Source organism: Chlamydotis macqueenii, chromosome 1 (genome assembly GCF_036417535.1).
Source record: "Chlamydotis macqueenii isolate bChlMac1 chromosome 1, bChlMac1.mat, whole genome shotgun sequence".
In the NCBI taxonomy this organism is placed as follows: Eukaryota; Metazoa; Chordata; class Aves; order Otidiformes; family Otididae; genus Chlamydotis; species Chlamydotis macqueenii.
The window spans coordinates 150,573,463-150,593,042 of record NC_141556.1 but is presented as its reverse complement, the minus strand read 5'-3'; the positions used below and the strand labels follow the sequence as shown (position 1 = coordinate 150,593,042).

General features: G+C 43.9%; 1 protein-coding gene across 1 annotated transcript in view; it reads left to right on the top strand.

Annotated features, from left to right (window-relative positions):
• Positions 1–5,199, top strand: part of SEPTIN10 (septin 10) — a 29,776-nt gene extending 24,577 nt beyond the window's left edge. Inside the window, 4 exon segments of the mRNA XM_086769944.1 lie at positions 115–247; positions 2,982–3,172; positions 4,160–4,300; positions 4,302–5,199. Of these exon segments, the coding sequence (XP_086626070.1) occupies positions 115–247; positions 2,982–3,172; positions 4,160–4,300; positions 4,302–4,386 (550 nt within the window). The 3' untranslated portion in view covers positions 4,387–5,199.
• Positions 5,200–19,580: the final 14,381 nt, after the last annotated feature.

Sequence of the window (19,580 nt, the reverse complement as noted above, 5' to 3'; positions counted from 1 at the left end):
TAGAAGTTAATATTTCATATGAATATTAATTGTACAAATAATGTTCCAGATTGTTGGTTTTCCACATTGAATAAAGCAGCGTGCTGGAGACTTGCTTACATTTTTGGACTTCAGTCTACAGGAAGCCTATGAAGCAAAGAGGCATGAGTTCTACCTTGAGCTGCAAAGAAAAGAGAAGGAGATGAAACAACAGTTTGTGCAGAGAGTGAAGGAGAAAGAAGCAATACTGAAGGAAGCAGAGCAACAGGTAAGCATGCCTATCTGCCTTGAGTTTATTTGCTGAGATTTGGAACAGTTAAATTCTTATCAAAATCACAAGTAGTTGATATTTATAACTTCCCAATATTTTGGGGGCAATAATGCTTAAAATCAAAAGCAGATTGATGACATAGATTGATTGGATTAGCATATTGATTAGACACAAGCAAACAAGAGAAAAAGTCTTATGAGGAGCGGCTGAGGGAACTGGGGTTGTTTAGTCTGGAGAAGAGGAGGCTGAGGGGAGACGTCATTGGTCTCTGCAACTACCTGAAAGGAAGTTGTAGTAAGGTGGGTGTTGGTCTCTTCTCCCAAGTAACTTGTAATAGGATGAGAGGAAATGGCCTCAAGTTGTGTCAGGGGAGGTTTAGATTGGATAATAGGAAACCTTTATTTACTGAAAGAGTGGTCAAGCATTGGATCATGCTGCTTAGAGAAGTGCTGGAGTCACTGTCCCTGGAGGTACTTAAAAGACATGGAGATGTGACGCTTAGCAACATGGTTTAGTAGTGAACTTGGTAGTGTTAGGTTAATGGTTGGACTCAATGTTCTCAAGGGTCTTTTCCAACTTAAATGATTCTATGATTCTATAAATGGCAGTCTTTTTTTTTTTTTTTTTGGAAGGAAGTAGCTTATGGTCTAAAGGCTTTGGTGGGTAGCTGGGACAAGTCAACAGAGTAGGTGGTGTTATGGTAAAGTCAGAGAGTGATGAATGTAACGGTTGCGTGTTTCTTTGTCTTCTCTAGCAGTATGCTGAGACACATCAGTATGGACAGTAGGTGCTTTTCATGCATAGGTTGCTCTGTAAAACACAAGATTTCAGAAAAAAAAAATCCCATGGGTTGTTTTTCAGTCCAAGAGAGTGGGGCATGTATGTTTGTTTGACCTCCAGGTTCAGTTATTAAATATAAGCTCAACCCTCGTTTTGAAAGGTTTGAAAATGGAGGGGTTTGGTTTTTTGGGGTTTGTTTTATTTTATTTTTTAGATGCCATTTATTCCCAGCTGCCTTAAGAGTATTTGGAGATGTGGAACATTTCTTGAATATATTGTTGAAGATTTAGTTCTGTCAAGCTGGACTGGCAAAACAGTATCTTCTAATCTACTTTCTACCAGACTCTATCATGGTCATGTGTATTTATACTCAAACATTGGTTTAATTGAAATTGGAAACCTGTGTATATTCATTAATGTTCATGTTTGTATCCCAGTCTCTCAGCAAAGATGTAGGAGTTTTTGCAGATGTTCAGATGCATGTTTTAAATAAGACGTCTTAATACTTTGTTTTCTAAGTCTATTAAGTTCCCCGTGCTACCAGTGGAGAAAAAAAATCAGGTTAAGTCCTTCTCAGTGTGAGGCTATCCAATTGCAGAAATACTTGGCCGTGTCCAGAGTGGGTTCAGCTAGGTTTTACACAGTATCTGTGGTACCCTTTGATGTTTTCCTTCTGTGATTTATACCAGGCCATTTATGAGCTCTGCATATTGCAATTGAATTATGGATATTCGTTATCCCAGTTCCTGATGTGGGAAGGTGATTATGCAGTCACTCGTAAAGAACATCTGTCATACTCTTGCTGCTTGCTCTCTGAGAAGTGTGTATGTGTATATGGAAATTAAAGAAAACCAGGAATTTCTGTTGTACTCAAGCTTGCTTTCACATCCTTCATTTAGAGGAAACTTGTGCAGCATTACCACTCCCAAGACAAACAATCACTTAGGACCTTACTGTTTCTACCCTGAATGTTTTTATTGGGATACCCAGTTTTGCAATGCATCTGTTAACTGTTGCAATGAAACAAATAAATGAATAATGTACATACATACAAACATTTATAAGATCTGACAGCTTTACTGTGTAGAACAGGCATACTGTTACATTTATAATCTTAGTTATTTCTTAGTTTGTTCTTTGCAAAAGATGGGAATAAATCTCCGATTTCTCTACCAGTATAGCTGCACTCAGATTGAGTTACACCAATGCAGATGGACACAGAAGCAGGATTCTAGGAGAGTTTGTGTGTGGGGAGATGGGAGGTGAGGAAGGTTGGAGCGAAGTACCCTTAGGTTATCGTGCATAACTTCACAGTAGGTTTAAACTGGTCAAAATGCATCTGGAGAGTAAAATCCGTTAATATGTCAAAAGAACAATCAAAGAACAATTACTGCAGGAAAGCAGTTAACTTCTGGCAGCCCACCAGTAACTCCCCTGACCAGACTCACTGTGAGTGTGCATATTAATATGTAAATGTAATTGAGATACATATGAAAAGAATATATATATATATGAAAATACATACATTGTGTAACTAAGTATGTATGATTCCTTGCCCACCTGGTTCTAGGGACATAGATTCTACTTGGCAGATCCTTATTTAATCTTTCTGTTGGTAATTGTTTCCTCTCTAAAGGCCTCCTTGTTTTTTTTATATAATAAAGATACAGTAAAATCTAGTAAGAACTCCAATATTCACTTAGTGCCTTCATGACTTCCACCTGTACTTTGTGTGTAGTAGCTTGGCTTCTATGAGGACAGTCAGATATGAATAATTATTTTTCTGGATTGATGATTTTTAGTTTTATGAGTTTTGGGAAAGAACTACAGTTTCTTATGCTTTTTACCACAAGTTGAGGTGGGTTTTACTGTTTAATTGGTTTGTATTGTGATATCACCACCTTGTGTTAGTAGTAGGAAATACTATTTTTTTGGTGCTTTCTTTGAAAAGGTGCAGACTAAATTTGAACATCGTATGTTAATGCATCAAGAAGTGAAACTGGAATTAGAGAAAAAGAAAAAAGTTCTAGAAGATGAAATAGCTTTGTTCATTGAGAAGAAAGCTAATGCTGAATTACTCCAGTCACAAGCATCTGTCTCTACTCCTGTTGTTAGTTTGAAGAGAGACAAGGACCGCAAAAAGTAAGTGCTGATGCTAGTCATCAGAGGCAGCAACAACAAAAAGATTCTTCACATATCACTTTTATAATGCAACTTTCAGTAATCTTTTAGAAAAGATGCAACCATGCTCCTATTCTGTTCTGTGATAAGAAGACAGAAGTGTATAAAATACCTTCATGCTTGGATTTACTTTTAGAGTAATTGTATGGTCTATGAGCATGCTTTTTTTTTTTTTTTTTTTCCTCATGGAAGGAACCAAAGTTTTCAACTTGAACTCCTGTACTTTGATGTGAGAGATGAAGAAATTGTGAATGTTCACAAACCGAGGGAGAGGGAGAAGTTAGAGAGGGAGAGAAATTCATCCAGGGAATTCCATAAATAGTATTTGATTGCAGCACTGAGATTTTTAACATAGGATATGTTAATTTTATAAAGCAGTCTGACTGCTGCTGCCTGATAATACTAACTGTATCTTCCTAGTACAGATTTTTGAGAGGAGAGATTAGTAAAATTGCCTGTAGAATTACACGAAGTGCAGAATATGACCTGATAAACATTTCACTTTCTTCCCTCCCACCCATTTCTTTTTCCACTCCTGAAAGAAAAGCTCGAATAAATTTTGAATTTTCAGAAATGTATTCAAGAGTAGTCTCCAGAATAACATGCTCAACTTCTTAGTGTATAAACATTAAATTAAATGTTCATCTTAAAACATTAAATTTTTTCCCCTCCAAAATGAGAAGTCAGTTTACTTAATAATTTCCTTTCCTGGTAGGTTACAACTTTACTGCAATATCTTACTGCAATTAAAAGCAGATTTTATTTTGGTACAGAAATTATTCGTAACTGCTAGATTATGAAAAACTTTAGAACCTAGATGGGGGCGCATAGTTCCACAAATATCATCAAGACAGCTTTGATATTTTTGGGGTGTATGCTAGCAGCCTGCTTGTGTTTTTGCCAAAATTTATGGCATTTCAAGTAATGTTACCGAGTTCCTTTTCCTAGACTCCTTTTTCTGGATTTACGTTTGAAAGTGGAATTCTTGGTAACGGAAGTCATTGTCTGCACTGTTACAAGTAACTCTCAACTTCAGAAAATTTTTAGATTTGTTTTGTCTGTTTTAGCTGTATTTCTTCAGAGTATGTTACAGTTTATATGCTCACTTCTGTTTTTCAGTTCCAGCTTTACATAATACTGATGACAGAAGAAACAATGTTGATCATTTCTCTTGAGGAAGTAATGATTCACAGTGTGCTTTTGGAGGTATAGGAGTTGCAGTTTCTTACTGAAGAATTTGGAAAAGATCTCTTGTTGCTGCATGCTGCAAAAGAAGAATTTTGAAGTATGGTCTGTACACGTACGGTGTGGCGATTATTGTCACTGCCATCCCGAACTTTCTCTTGCGAGCCTTGATACCCATTTGCCTTACATACCTGTGGCCAACTTGCTTTCATCTGAAGTGCGTTGTACCAAAGAAAATGTTCCTGCCATAAACAAGTTAAATTCATAATATGAATGCTGTAGTGCAAAAGTATTCAGTGAATATATCCACTATAACCTTTCTAAAGAGTTATTTTCATATGGTATGCTATATTAGTCTACTAAATATTATTTAATACAACTATTGATATAATTCAACTGTTTACTAATTTTGCTGACAGATTTTTTTTTATAGGCTTTTATGTACAAGCACTGTCCTAAATTTCAGATATGATCTTTCTAACCAAAATGTATTGAGATATTTTTGCAGTGCGGTACAGTTGCCTGATAGTTTATCTGACGTTACTAACTTAATGTGGAAAGTACCTGTAACTTTTTGATGCTTGTGACTGTGGTGTTCAGTTACAGCAGAGGCTGAACTTTACAAAACCTATTAATTACAAGAGCTTCAGGTTAAAACAAGTTTAAAATGTTTTTTATACTTTTGGTAGCTGTGATAACTAATGGGATACTGTAAGAGGTACAGTTCTCTGAAGTTGTTTTGTGTGACTTTTTAAAAATGAAACACTAACTTGACAGAAATAAAATATATTGGTTATGCTTAAGTGTCTCTGTTGTTCTGCTTCCTCTCCTTCCCATGTTATTAAAAGCAAGGAGTAAGATTTCACATTAATCTGAAAAATACAAATGTTTTGCATCTGTTTTAAATGTCTTAAGTCATTTATTGATTGGAAAAAAATAGGTGATTTGTGCATACTGTGCCAGAAAGGCAATATGACTTGTGATATACTTATCATATACCACTGTACTTACCGTCGCTTCGTAGAACATCTCAAGTTGGAAGGGACCCATAAGGATCATCGAGTCCAACTCCCTGCTCCTCGCAGAACTACTTAAAACTGAACCATATGACTAAGAGCGTCGTCCAGATGCTCCTTGAACTCTGACAGGCTTGGTGCAGAGACCACTGCCCTGGGGAGCCTGTTCCCGTGACCAACCTCACCTTCTACTTTACTCACACAGTGGTGCATATTGTATAAGACGGTTTCCTTCAATTCTCTAGCAATGGGAAGGAATAGGTGCTAAGATATACAAACCCTTCTTCGGCCAGGAAAGGATCAAGCTGCAAATTCACTGGGCTCCATGGGCACAGCAGGCTGTAACATAGGAGGGGAGGGTTAAGAGGAGACCCCGATGTAGCCCGCATGCTCAGCCAGTGTATAACGCTTCTTCCAAGAGAAGAAAATGGACCCGGGCCAGGCGCTGAGAAGAATGTAGCTTGATGAAAGACTGTATTTTTTGTTTGGCTTTCTACCATCGACTGGGCCATTTGCATCTGTTTGATTAGAAACAAGGGGTACACCCTCCTTAAAGAAGGTAACAGCCAAGTGAAAAAAAAAAAAATTTTTTTCTTTGAACTGAACAGTAGATTTGAAAGTGTAATCAAGTGATCTTGAGCAGAATGTAATTACAATTGAGTGATGTATACTGTCAGCACTCAGTTATCCCTGTGTGGGTTATCCCGTCGCTGATGTTAGTTGGCTCCGGCACAGCTCCTCATGAGTGCTGTTACAGAGCTGCATCAAAAGACAGATTTAGCTGTCTGTCGTGCGGCCGCTTTGCTGAGGACAAAGCCTGAGATGGTTAAGCACTGGTTGACCTAGATAGCTCTGTGCGTGGCCGGTGCTAGAAGATGTGCTGTGCTTCGACAGCTGGGAACCGTGAATAGTACCATAGGGATACCATGTGTCTTGGTCAGAATGGGTTTATGTTCAGTTGCACATGTTGGCCCTGCAGGACTCAGCATCAAAACAAAACTGGTGTGGGCACCTGTGCAGGTCTTTGGAAGAGGTGATAGTTGTAGCACAGAATGACGTAGCACAAAATGAGAAAGCTGGTGGGTGTTTCTTTTTTTTTCCTGATACTCATTTAAGCAGTGGAGAGTCATCTGTAAGTGTGGGAAATTCCATAGTTGTTTTGCTTGAGTTTGCCTAAAGATGAAATATTAGATAAGTGCACAAGTGCACATCACAGCCTGACAGTCAAATGCAACTCAATTATAAAGGAACAACTAACAGTATTTCCTGAAAGTGGAGAATTAATAGTGGTAGTAAATGGAAATGTATATGCCTCGCTGTAGTTTATCTTAGCTATGTGCTTTTTAACTGAACACTTCAGAGAGGTTTATCCTGCAGATTAAATGGTTTCAGGACCATTTATTAATGTCTCTTTACTGTTATGGTACCTTCTACAAGTAGTTACTGTGAGATGATTACCTTTACAATTCTGAAGCCTTTACCTTTTTAGATCCTTTCTTTAGGTACTTTCTGTCTATATTTTGTATAAGTATTCTTAACTGTATTTCTAAAATTACTTTGCCATGAGAAGACAGAGTTAGGATGCATAAATGGTTTTACCTATATGAAAATTTTTTCACAATGAGGGTGTGAAGCACTGGCACAGGTTGCCCAGAGAGGTGGTGGATGCCCCATCCCTGGAAACATTCAAGGCCAGGCTGGATGAGGCTCTGAGCAACCTGATCCAGTTGGAGATGTCCCTGCTCCTTGCAGGGGGGTTGGACTAGATGGCCTTTAAAGGCCCCTTCCAACCCAAACTATTCTATAATTCTATCTTAAATCTCCTACTGCTAACAGTATAGTATTGCTTACATATTTGGTGTCAGAAACATATTTAGATTTGCATTGTGCAATCAGATAAAGAATATACTGGACTTAAAAAATGAAGAATGTATGAACATTGGAAGCAAAGACAGGCAACATGGGAGGACTACAGAGATGCTGTGCACCACTGTACAGAGAAAATCTGTGTGGCCAAAGCTCCATTAGAGTTCAAGCTGACTAGCACTGTGAAGGACCACAAAAAGGGCTTTTTAAAATATGTTAACAGCAAAAAGGGAATCAGAGATAACATTGGTCCATTGCTTGATGAGGTTGGTCATGTCACAAATAAGGACATAGATAAAGCAGAGACGTTTAATGCCTTCTTCGCGTCTGTTTTCAACACCAATGATGGGCACTGAGACGCCTGGAGCCTTGTGTTGGAAGGCTGTCACTGGGGAGTGATAAACTCCCAGCCAACCCTGAACTTGGTCGAGACTTGCTGCTCCAGCTGGATGCCCATAAATCTATGGGGCCTGATGGCAATTCATCCCAGGGTACTGAGAAAGATGGGTGATGTTATCGCGGGACCTCTCCATTATTTTTCAACGGTCTTTGCGGTCTGGAGAGGTCCCAGTCAACTGGAAACTGTCAAATGTCCCAGTTTTCAAGAAGAGTAAGAAGGAAGACTCTGATAATTACAGGCCTGTCAATCTCACTTCAGTGCCTGGTAAAATTACAGAGAAAGTTATTCTGGGATTTATTGAAAAGCACTTGAGAGACAGGGCAGTCATTGGTCACAGCAACCACAGGCTCATGAGGGGAAAGTCCTGCTTAACTTAATTTCCTTTTATGACAAGGTCACCCATATAGCTGACCAAGGTAAGCCAGTAGATGTTGGGTTTTGGATTTTAGCAAAGCTTTTGATACTGTCTCTCACAGTATCCTTCTGGACAAAGTGTCCAGCATGCAGCTAGACAAGCCTATGATATGTTGGGTGAACAATTGCTGGGGCTCAAAGAGATACAGTAAACGGGGTTACATCAGGCTGGCAGCCAGGCACCAGTGGGGTTCCCCAGGGCTCAGTTGTAGTGCCAGTGCTCTTTAATTTTTTTACAAATGATCTGGATGCAGGCATCAAGTGTATATTAAGTAAGTTTGCTGGTGATTCTCAACTAGGAGGAGTTGTGGATTCCCTCTAGGATAGAAGGGTTTTGCAGAGAAATCTGGATAGGCTAGAGAGCTGGGCAATCACCAACCATATGAAATTTAACAAGAGCAAGTCCTGGTTTTCCCACCTGGGACGGGGTAATCCTGGTTATATGTACAAATTGGGGGATGAGAGGCTGGAGAGGAACCCCACAGAAAGAGATCTGGGGGTTCAGGTTGATGGCTAGTTGAATATGAGTCAACAGTGTGCCCTGGTAGCCAAAAGGGCCAACTGTGTCCTGGGGTGCATCAAGCACAGCTTAGCTAGCTGGTCGAGGGAGGGGGTTGTCCCACTCTACAGTGCACTGATGCCATCCCACCGCAAGCACTGTGTGCAGTTTTGGGTGCCTCAGTATAAGAAGGACATCACACTGTTAGAGTGTGTCCAGAAGAGGTCGACCAGGATAGTGAAAGGCTTCAAGGGCCAGACTTAGGAGTGGCGGCTCAGGTCACTTGGTTTGTTCAGCTTGGAGAAGCTGAGGGGTGACTTCATCACAGTGTACAACTTCCTCAAGGTGAGCAGTGGAGGAGGAGGTGCTGATCTCTTTCTGGTGACCAGCAATGGGATGTGAGGAAATGGAGTGAAGCTGTCACGGGAAGCTCAGAATGGACATTAGGAAAAGATTCTTCACTAAGAGAGTAGTTGGTCACTGTAACAGGGTCCCCAGGGCAGGGGTCATGGCACCAAGCCTATCAGAGTTTAAGGAGCGTCTGGACGATGCTCTTAGTCGTATGGTTTAGTTTTAGGTAGTCCTGGTAGGAGCAGGGAGTTGGACTTGATGATCCTTATGGGTCCCTTCCAACTTGAGATACTCTACAATTTTAACTTACAGAAACATGAGCCTCTTCCAGAACAGCAACATCATCATCTGTATATAGAAAGGAAAATGCTCAGAAGATAAATGACTAATTTTTCAAGATCTTTGTGAAGACTCGTGTAATTCACATTCAGTGTATCACTGCAAAAAGTGATTTAGTGTAACTCATAGACAGGTAAATTACCTAACTGGATTTTTATAAGGTACTGAGGCATCTACCTCTCCTTGTTTTCTTTACTAAATATATTCTTTAAAATCTAGACCCTAGTATCAAGGCAGCAAAACACTGATAGCTACGTGTAGATACTTGCAGGGTTTTCAATCAGAAAACAATACTTCAACAGGATTCTTCACTAGGGTGCGCTCGAAGAACATGGTTTTGGCTTCTGGGGACAGGATGGTGGCACTGGGCAACTGTGTCACCAGCCCTGAGCAAACCCCTCTGGCTGAACCTGCTTTTGTCAGGGGGGTTGGAGCAGGTGGTCTCCAGAGTCCCTTTCCAAAATTAATGACTCTTCAATTCTTTAACTCATTTAGCATTTAATTATGGCAGGTGGAACAGCAGATTTCCCCAGTAAGGGCTTGCGTGCTGGTAATGTGTTTGGAACACATGGTACTTTGCCTGTGAGGTCAGAAGGGATCCTCCAGAGTTTTGCTGAATGTTGTAATGGAGATTGTCTGTTGGCAGAGCTTATGGGATCGATAAGTAGAGATACTGCATTGAGAGTTGTGAATTAACGACTGCTGCCAACAGTTGGCTGAGGTTGCTGTCGCTGTAAGCATGCAAATAAATATACATTGCTAAAAGCCAGGTTTTGAAATTTGCCTGTATAGGATGTTTAAAAAAATCCATGCAATCCTATGTGCCTTTAGAAAATTATTTACAACTTAAAAATTCTTATAAAATGCACTAAGGTAAAAGCATATCTCGGGACATAATACCTGAAGTGGTAAATTCCCTGCTCTCTAGCAGAAAGACAAAACCTTCATGCAGAAGCGTTCACTTCAGTTTTTGGGACCTGCTTGGGAGCTGTGGGTGTATTGGTAAGTTTGGCTGGTTGGGAAAACAGAAATATTTCCTATTTGGTGTGAAATTAAGTTGAAAAGTACTGAAAATGACTAGCAGCCCATCCAAAACTCTGCAAAGGAATTTACAGATGTGCATGCTTTCAAAGAAATTAATTTTACCCTGGCCAGTATTCAGTCAAGTTTTAAACAGAAAGACTGTAAAATTATCCCTGATCTCATAACAATACCAAGTGTAAGAGGAACACAGATCGAGGTGTCCTCTGGGTGTGTGTTTGTGTTGTTGTCCTTCATCTGCTCAGCTTCAACAGCTGAAACCCAGTTAATGACTTAAAGTTACTAAAAACGTTCTTCAAAGAAAACGTTTTGATGTAGATGCTTAGAAAAAAATAGATGTCAGTCCAGGAACTTAGGTTTTTTTGAAACACCAGATCTGTTTGCAGGAAAGACTGCTTTTAATGAATGTTACAATTTTCTTGGAAAAATGAATTTCTTGAAAATTAGGAAGGAAAGGCGTATTGTGGTTGCTGTCAGTCTGGGTTTCTCTGGATCTTGTATTTGGTAGACTTGCTGTTTATTTCTTCTCTCTGTCTTTTAAAGCCCCATTTAGTCTAGTTTATGGAGGCTGCCAGTGAGGGAATGCTAAATAACCATCCCGGAGAGGCTGCAGCTCCTGGAGCTGTGTCCTGCTGGAAGCCAAAAATTATGTTTAAGCATAAAAACAAACCCCCAGGCAAAAGAAAATTGTGAAAGCCCTGCTTTACAAAGCCAAAATTAAAGGGCCGTCAGGATTTTACTCCTCAGAAGCAACTGGGATGGAAAATCCTGGGGCGGTTTGGAGTTCATGAGGATTAGGCCACGTGAAATGGATAAGGCCGGATGGCAGGGACGAGGCCTTGGGTGCGAGTCGGTCAGAGGGCAGAGAGGAGAGCTGCTGGGGTGGGCATGGCATGGCAGCAGGGAAAATCTTGACCTTCCTGAGGTGGGGCGTGTCATGCAGTGTATTTTAAAGCTTAGCTGCTGAAAAGGAAAACTCCTGAGATTTTTCTATTTTGTCTCAGTTGTCAAACATGCAAGAGATTCTTTTGATTTAGACCGGTTTAACAGTGTCTGTTCTCACTGTGCACATTTCATTTTCTGTGCACATTTTATTTTCTTTTAGTTCTAGACATAACAGCATCTCCTTCCTCTTTCATGTTCGCCACTCGCTCACTAAATCTTCTGGTGAGGAGTCTCAGCCTTAAATCTGAAAATGTGCATTACCTAAGTCCAAAAGAATGCTCTTGGGTAATATAGGCAGTGGTTTACATCCCCTAGACATCCTTCAAAGTGAAAACTGCGCAGCTGATGTCCCTGCCCTGGTGTGTTGACACAGGAGCTGGAAAGCCCACTGGTTCCATCGGGCACCGTGTGGACGCTTGCCGCTTCCCGATGCGATGCTCTGTAGCGATGTCTCGGGCCCAGTTTGGGAGTATTTCAGGGTAGAGATTAAAGGTTCAGGTATAACTGGGTAAGACAAACAGAAAACTCCCTTTTAGAAGAAAGAAATCCCTTCTTGGGTATCTGACATGACTTCTTGTAGGGTTGGAGGAGTTGATGTCTGGTCCTCTGAAGGCAGGGAATAGGATGGGAGCAGTCCCGTTGCAGCGAATGGTAGAGAGAGTAGAAGGAAAAAACTCCTTTACCAGCTGAAATTTGGCAGTGACAGGAGGAGTATTTTCTCTTTCTGTCGAAGGCAAAGGGAGTACTTGAGTCCTGGTTCCTAAATGACAGTTTCCTATGTGTTCCAGGAGCTAAAACCTTTTCTTCTCCTTTCTGAACAAAACCCAATGAAATGAAACATGTAATTTCATTTCATTCTGCACAAATTACTCCTCTGGGCACAATGAAACATTTTGTTCTCAGATGCGAGTGGGTCAGTGTGGTCTCAACGCTCGTCTGCCATGTGAGGCTCATCCTTCAAGCTGCCGGAGAGGATTTGTTCTGGGCTCCTGTGCCAACACCTAGGGCGTCCTAATGATGCTCTGGGAGGAACAGCATCCGAATAACAGTTCTTACAGCTCGGCTAGGCGGCGAGGGACACTGCTCATACCCAGTGGTCTGACTCTGGCAGACAGGTGGGAGGATGGCTGAGCCCCAGCCTCGCTTGTGCTGTGTGTTGTGGCACCCAAAAGAAGGCAGTAGGAGCAAGGAACCTCTGCAGCACTGGTGGCACCTTCCTGGGGGCACTGGGCTGTGATGGAGCTGAGAACAGCCATGCTCTTCCAGGCTCCTGTTTGCTCTCTCGCTTTCTCACCTGCAGACATTCGTTCTTCATCTCTTGCTTGCGGACTCACTTGAGCTCTTACTTTCTGAGTGCCTCCTTCATGAAATGTCTGTGGGTTTGATTATTTTCCCCAGATATATTGGCTTGCACCTTCTCCAGGTTAAACTTCACAATTATCCTTTGTCCTTACAGGATTTGCAAACTTTTCAAGTCCTGTTGTACTGTTTGTCTGTCCTTACTTGCAATTGTAAGGGAGGTGGGTATTGGTCTCTTCTCCCAAACAACTTGTGACAGGATAAGAGGAAATGGCCTCAAGTTGTGGCAGGGGAGGTTTAGATTGGGTATTAGGAAACATTCCTTTACTGAAAGACACAGTTTAGTGGACATGGTGGTGGTTAGGCTGATGGTTGAACTTGATGATCTTGGAGGCCTCTTCCAACCTTAAGATTCTATGATTCTATGACCTGAAAGTCTGACACAATGGGGAGACAACTTTATGGGACCTGTTGGCACCAAGGGGAGGCTTTAGCTGTTCATGGTGCTTAGAGGTTATGTGCTAGAAGTATGACAGCATGTTTATCTAGTGGCATGGCAGTGACCTCAGACGGGTCACTTATCAGGAAGCCCCTGTGTTTGAAATGTGAAAGTTGGATGAGCTGTAGTTTGGGGAGACACAGTGATGCTGAACCTGGGACTTGAACCTGCTTCTTTGCTCTTTCCTGGCATCTGTGTGGGCCCTGGGATCTCTGCCTGACCACGTTCAGCTCTGAAAGAAGGATGATGTTTCTCTGTGGCCAGGAGTGCTGGAAAATAATCTTTCTGGGCCTAAACATGAGCAGCTATCAAAGACTGAAATTTTGTCACTTTGTAAGACAGGGGAAAGGCATGGTAATTGCTATCTGAGGGCTAGGACTCTAGGCTTGCACAAAAATCGAGTGGGCAATAAAAGCCAGGCCTGCGGGCAATGACATTGGTGAATCTGTACATACACATCCACGCCAAGGCTCTTTGCTTCAGAGGTAAAGCACGTCTTGCTGGATGCATAAAGTATGACAATTCCCCAAAGGGCAGATTAGTCCAGGAAGAGCGCTCATTTAGTGTAATTCTATCCTTACATTTTCACAAGGGCTGGGTAAATAGATTAGCAGCCAGGAGCTTTTTTTGTGCTTGTTAGTGATGGACAGGCTTGTCTGTTTGGTGCCTGTATGGCTTCACAGGTCCTGTGGAGTTACAGGGATGGAGAGCAGATATTCAGCTTCAGGGACCACAGGGGATGGAGGGTAAAAGTGGGCTGGGGTGGATCAGGAGCTCTCCCAGGAGGGAGAAGAGCTGAGCCGCGAGCATTTGCAATATGCCTCCGCTCCCCTGGGTGTGAGTGCTGGGGTGATTTTGCTGCCAGAGCGCCCAGGCAGCCGTATTGATGACCGTCCTGGGGGCACGAGGGGAGAGTCCCATCATATACCATGGTGGCCACCCATTTCCACTTGCCCAGCCTGGGATTTTCGCTGTGCTCTGTGGTTTGCTTCTCTTTTCCTTCCTCTTCCTTGCCCTCTCATAGCTTCACTGCAGCCTTTGTGTTGCTGTCTGTGGCTCTCTCAAGAGGTTCAAGGAAGGACTCGGTGCTGCTGGCCAAGAGCAACTTGGCCAAGAGCAGCTACAGAGAAAGAAGATGAAATAACCCTCAAGTCTTGGTGGCTCAAGGGCGGCTGCACAGATTGCTGAGTCCAGGCTCTGTTTGTGAGGGATCCCAGCCCCAAGATGCTGCAGCAAGAGGGAAAGCAGAAATGCCTCTGCAGACCCACCACAGCACTGGTTTGGTGCTCTGGTTGGGCAGGTGAGGATAAAAGCTCTGGACTCAGGTGATGTTAGTCCTTGTTGCAGACTGCGGAAGGCAAAGCACTGGCAGCTGGGCAGCGCAGAGGACACCCCTCCGCCAGTCAGACTCACAAGCCCACCAAAGGCCTGCATCACTAAATAAGTCTGTGGTTACTCTTCATCTGCTCGGGGGGCGGGGGGTGGGGGGGGTAGTCCTGATGTGTCCTACTTCTGCATCATCAGCTTTTTCCTTCCTCCCATTCAGCTTTTCCACATGGGCTCGTGGTCCTGTGGTAGCCAGTGCATCGGCTGCATGTTAATGCAGATGCAGAGCAAATTCTATTGTGCAGAAAAGGCTGCTCTTTTCAGCAGTGGGCACAACAAACACACAAGTGGCGTCCCTCAGGGGTCTGTGTTGGGCCCGGCCCTGTTCAACATCTTTGTCGGCGACATGGACAGTGGGATAGAGTGCACCCTCAGCAAGTTCACCGATGACACCAAGCTGTGTGGTGCCGTCGACATGCTGGAAGGGAGGGATGCCATCAAGAGGGACTTTGACAAGCTGGAGAGGTGGGCCCACTTTTCATGAAGTTCAACCAGGCTAGATGCAAGGTCCTGCACCTGGGTCATGGCAATCCCAGGCACAAATACAGGCCAGGTAGCCAGTGCATCCAGCCCTCGGGCCGGAGCTGCGCTCTTGCTGAGCATTCCCTTGAGGCTGCTACAGCCCCCACCAGCCTCCGGGCTGATCCGCGTCTCTCCATGTGCTCCAGCTCCTGTCCAGCCTGGAGCAAACCCATGGCGAGACAAAAGCGTGGGGTGGCCTCGGCAGCATTGGAGTGGTGCTGGGCGCAGCAGAGGGGGCTGACCTGAGCTCTCAGCTCTTTTGCCCTGGGTTGAACAGACTTGAAAAACATTTGAGAAAAGGAAAAAAGAAGAAGGAGGAGAAATAAATTCGACACACTTAAAAAAAAATGACCTATCTGGAACTAGGTTGCAAAACATATTCAGTCGAAAATATAAGGAGTACTTTAACAAAGGCATGTCAGTATTGTAGCAGATTAACTTCTGAAAACTCGAGGTAAAAACTGAGTTACACTTATTAGGATACGATGGACATTTAAGTGAGACGTGAAAGAGATGTGTTCTGAGTAATATACTGGATTTGCTGTAATTTTATTGTCAGAGGCAGGCCTGGCACCGTGCCTTCCTTCACTTCGCTACTGCACCATATGAGCGCTTGATGTCGACAGTGGAGGGAAAGGAGCAGGCACCAAGGGTGGATTTTTAAATTTGTATCACCACAGTTTAGCACAAGGAAAGGCAATGGCTTAAAGGGGCTAAAATCAGGTCTGAAGCCCATCTAAATAGAAAGCAGACAGTTTTTACATCCGCAGATGATTACTGCGTTGCTATCCAGCACCCCAGAAACGGATCAGTGTTTAAATTACTGCTCTCTGCTCAGTGAGGACGGTCATTTTAGACTTGCTACAAAGGTCTTTTGTGCTGCGCTCCACTTAAAAAAAATCACTTTAGGGTCTCCTCAATTCAGTTGTGGTTGCGCTCGGGCCATTGGAAAAGCCGTCACTGCCATGTTCCCTCCTGTACGGTGACAGAGGGACGCGGTGCGAAAACAAAGACAAACTCTAATCTGCGTCGAGCCGTAATGAAACTAAATTTTGCCTTAACTGCGCTCGGTTCTTCTGCCATCACCGTCGCATGCCACAGGCTTTTTTTCCTAATTGAAAATGATAGCTCCCCGGGTGCCGGGGAGTCGTGTGGCAGCCTTTTATTGCGGGGCGGATTATGTGCCTGCTATATTTCACACATCGCCTGGAGAAATGCGGCAGATTTTATTGATATGAGGGACAATCCTTCATCCTTTTTTTTTTCCCCGTCTCTCTCTCTCTTTTTCATGCTTGCATTCTCAGTGCAGCTCATTTCCAATTTTATTAACATCTGGGATGTGGTAGGAAGGCTTCAGTACAAAAATTAGCGGAGAGCTCAGGAAGAAAAATTCCCTGATGCTCGGATTACAGGGATGCGCGCGTATATACTTCTACTATTTTAGTAAAGGAAAATTTGGAAGGAAAAAAAAAATCTCTCCTGAATTTGTTTGACCATGAAAAAGTTAAAGACAGGAAATTTTCTGTCCTCAAAAAGGTTAATTTAGTCTACCAAACTGAGGAGATTAATGAAAGTGCAAAAACTAATACAGTTTAGAAACTAAGTCAGCTTTAGAAAGCAAGATAAGGCTAATGACGAAATAAATCACTTTATAGCCAATTAGCAGGAGTGGTTTATGACTAATGAGGTAATGGGTGGGTGTCCCTTTCCGAGCTGTGGCCGTGCCCTGGTCACCCACTGAGATTGCATCCTTGCATCACCCAGAGCACGGGGAATGCAGGGCCAAGCATCACTGGTGATGGGCAGCAGTGCTGCAGGACAAACCTGCACCGCTGGAAGCCTCAACAGCACCAAAATCAGAAGGACGCTACACTGGCTTGGGGGGGGGTTTCCAGAATGCCATTTATAGAATCATAGAATCATAGAATGGTTAGAGTTGGAAGGGACCTTCAAAGGTCATCTAGTCCAACCCCCCTGCAAGGAGCAGGGACATCCCCAACTAGATCAGGTTTGCTCAGAGCCTCATCCAGCCTGGCCTTGAACGTTTCCAGGGATGGGGCTTCCACCACCTCTCTGGGCAATCTGTTCCAGTATTCTACAACTCACATTGTAAAAATTTTTTTCCTAATATCCAATCTAAATCTACCTCCCTCTATTTTAAAACCATTACCCCTCGTTCTATCACAACAGGCCCTACTGAACAGTCTCTCCCCAGCTTTCCTGTAGGCCCCCTTGAGGTACTGGAAGACCGCTATAAGGTCTCCCCAGAGCCTACTCTTCTCCAGGCTGAACAGCCCCAACTCTCTCAGCCTGTCCTCATAGGAAGGGTGCTCCAGCCCTCTGATCACCTTCGTGGCCCTCCTCTGGACCTTCTCCAACTGGTCCATGTCCTTCTTGTGTTGGGGGCTCCAGAACTGGACACAGTACTCCAGGTGGGGTCTCACCAGGGCAGAGTTGAAGGGGAGAATCACCTCCCTCGACCTGCTGGCCACGCTCCTCTTGATGCAGCCCAGGATGCGATTGGTCTTCTGGGCCGCAAGGGCACATTGCCGGCTCAGGTTGAGCTTCTCATCCACCAGCACTCCCAAGTGCTTCTCCTCAGGGCTGCTCTCAATCTATTCTCCGCCCAGCCTGTATTTGTGCCTGGGATTGCCATGACCCAGGTGCAGGACCTTGCATCTAGCCTGGTTGAACTTCATGAAAAGTGGGCCCACCTCTCCAGCTTGTCAAGGTCCCTCTGGATGGCATCCCTCCCTTCCAGCATTTCGACGGCACCACACAGCTTGGTGTCGTCGGCAAACTTGCTGAGGGTGCACTCTATCCCACTGTCCATGTCGCCGACAAAGATGTTGAACAGGGCTGGGCCCAACACAGACCCCTGAGGGATGCCACTTGTGTGTTTGCTGTGCCCACTGCTGAAAAGAGCAGCCTTTTCTGCACAATAGAATTTGCTCTGCATCTGCATTAACCTGAAGTAGTTGGTGAGAAAATGGGGTGACCTGGGCAGCCCCTCCTCAATCTATGGCCACCCTGGGGGAGACCCTCACCTGCATTCCACCCCATGGCCCAGGGCAGGACTTGGACACCTATATTTACCTGTCCTAATTTTGGGCTGTGCCCTTCCCAGGGATGACCTGGTTCAGTTCAAGTAAATCTTCAGCAAGAGCCAAGCCCTACGTGCCTGTTGCATCTGGACTTATGAATGTCAGTAGGCGCCTGACCCAGTGCCACTTGGGGGGGGTCACTGCCTGGGCAGGCACGGGGAGGGGACAGGAGGGAAAAGGTCATGTTGTTGATCAATGAGGCCCACCTGAGCACTCCTGGAGCTGGGATGAAGTACTATGTATTGCGCTGGCCTTCAGGCATTGCCTGCCAGTGCTGCAGGGGTGGGGGAAGATGCTGTCCCACCAGCTGCTTGAGCATCTGGTGGTGTCTAAGGTGGCATGGTTTCAGGCACCAGCCAACATTGAGGTGGCGATGAGATTCTCCATGTCCTTAGGCCAACCTCCTGAGCTACTGACCCCACTTCCAGCACAGTGGCCAACCCCCAGGATGGGGGATGCAGAGGCTGGAAGGTGCCTCGGTCACTCGTTTTCTCTCTCTGCTTCATATAAATAACTGAATGCCCGCTGGAGCAGCAACTGGTGACCTGATCCTCCCCACCTCCATTATCCTCCCTCACTTTCTCATGCTCTCTCTCTCTCAGTTGATGAATATTTATTTAGACAAGGTGAAGCAGAGCTTTTAAAAAAATTGTCTTGGGCAAAATTTAGCATTAATTTGATACATGTTTCCAGAGCACTTTACTGTCCTCTGCTCAGGGTAAATGGATGGAGGTGCAATATTGCAATGGCTCTTCATATTAAGCAGTGGGAAATGCTTGAGAATACATTTTTACATTTTTCTGCCTTTAAATCTGAATGAACACTGTCTTATGTAATGAAGGATCCCTCTATGAGGACTGGAGAGTTGGAGGAAGGAGGATCTCATTTTTGCTTTGTTTTCCTTTTAAAGTACCTGTTCCAAAGCCCTCTGACATTACTAAAAAGTCTGGGCATTGGATAATTTCTTAAATCACTCCTACTGCTGCATCTCCAAATTGGCGGGAGGTCATCAGAGGAAATCCAGAAGCTGCCCTAAGGTCTGTGCCCTTCAGACAAGGGAGTAATTTGCAGCTCAGACCTCAGGTGCTGCTTTACAGCTGACGTCTGAAACTCTTGCAACGCAACCACCTCTATCGCATGCGCAGGTAACCCTGGACCAGCTTGAAAAGCATCAAGCAAAATGGCACCGTAAAAGCTCAGCAAGAATGCCTGGCTCTTTTAGGGGCTAGTGCTAAAGTAGTGATGGTGACATATAAATACATGTGTACAGACATATATATGTGTGTGTGTGTTTTATGTGTGTGTGTGTATATATATTTATCACAGTGGTGAAGGCAAGATCCGTCCTGTTCAACCTGTGCAGCCACCTGCACTGACGCATGCAGCTCGCCACCAGCAGAAGGAATAACCGCCGATTTTGCTCAACTCGCCCGCTCACAAGAGCTGCTGGTTAGCAGCCGCATCATGAAAACATTTTGGAAATCATCGGCTGTATTTTGTAAC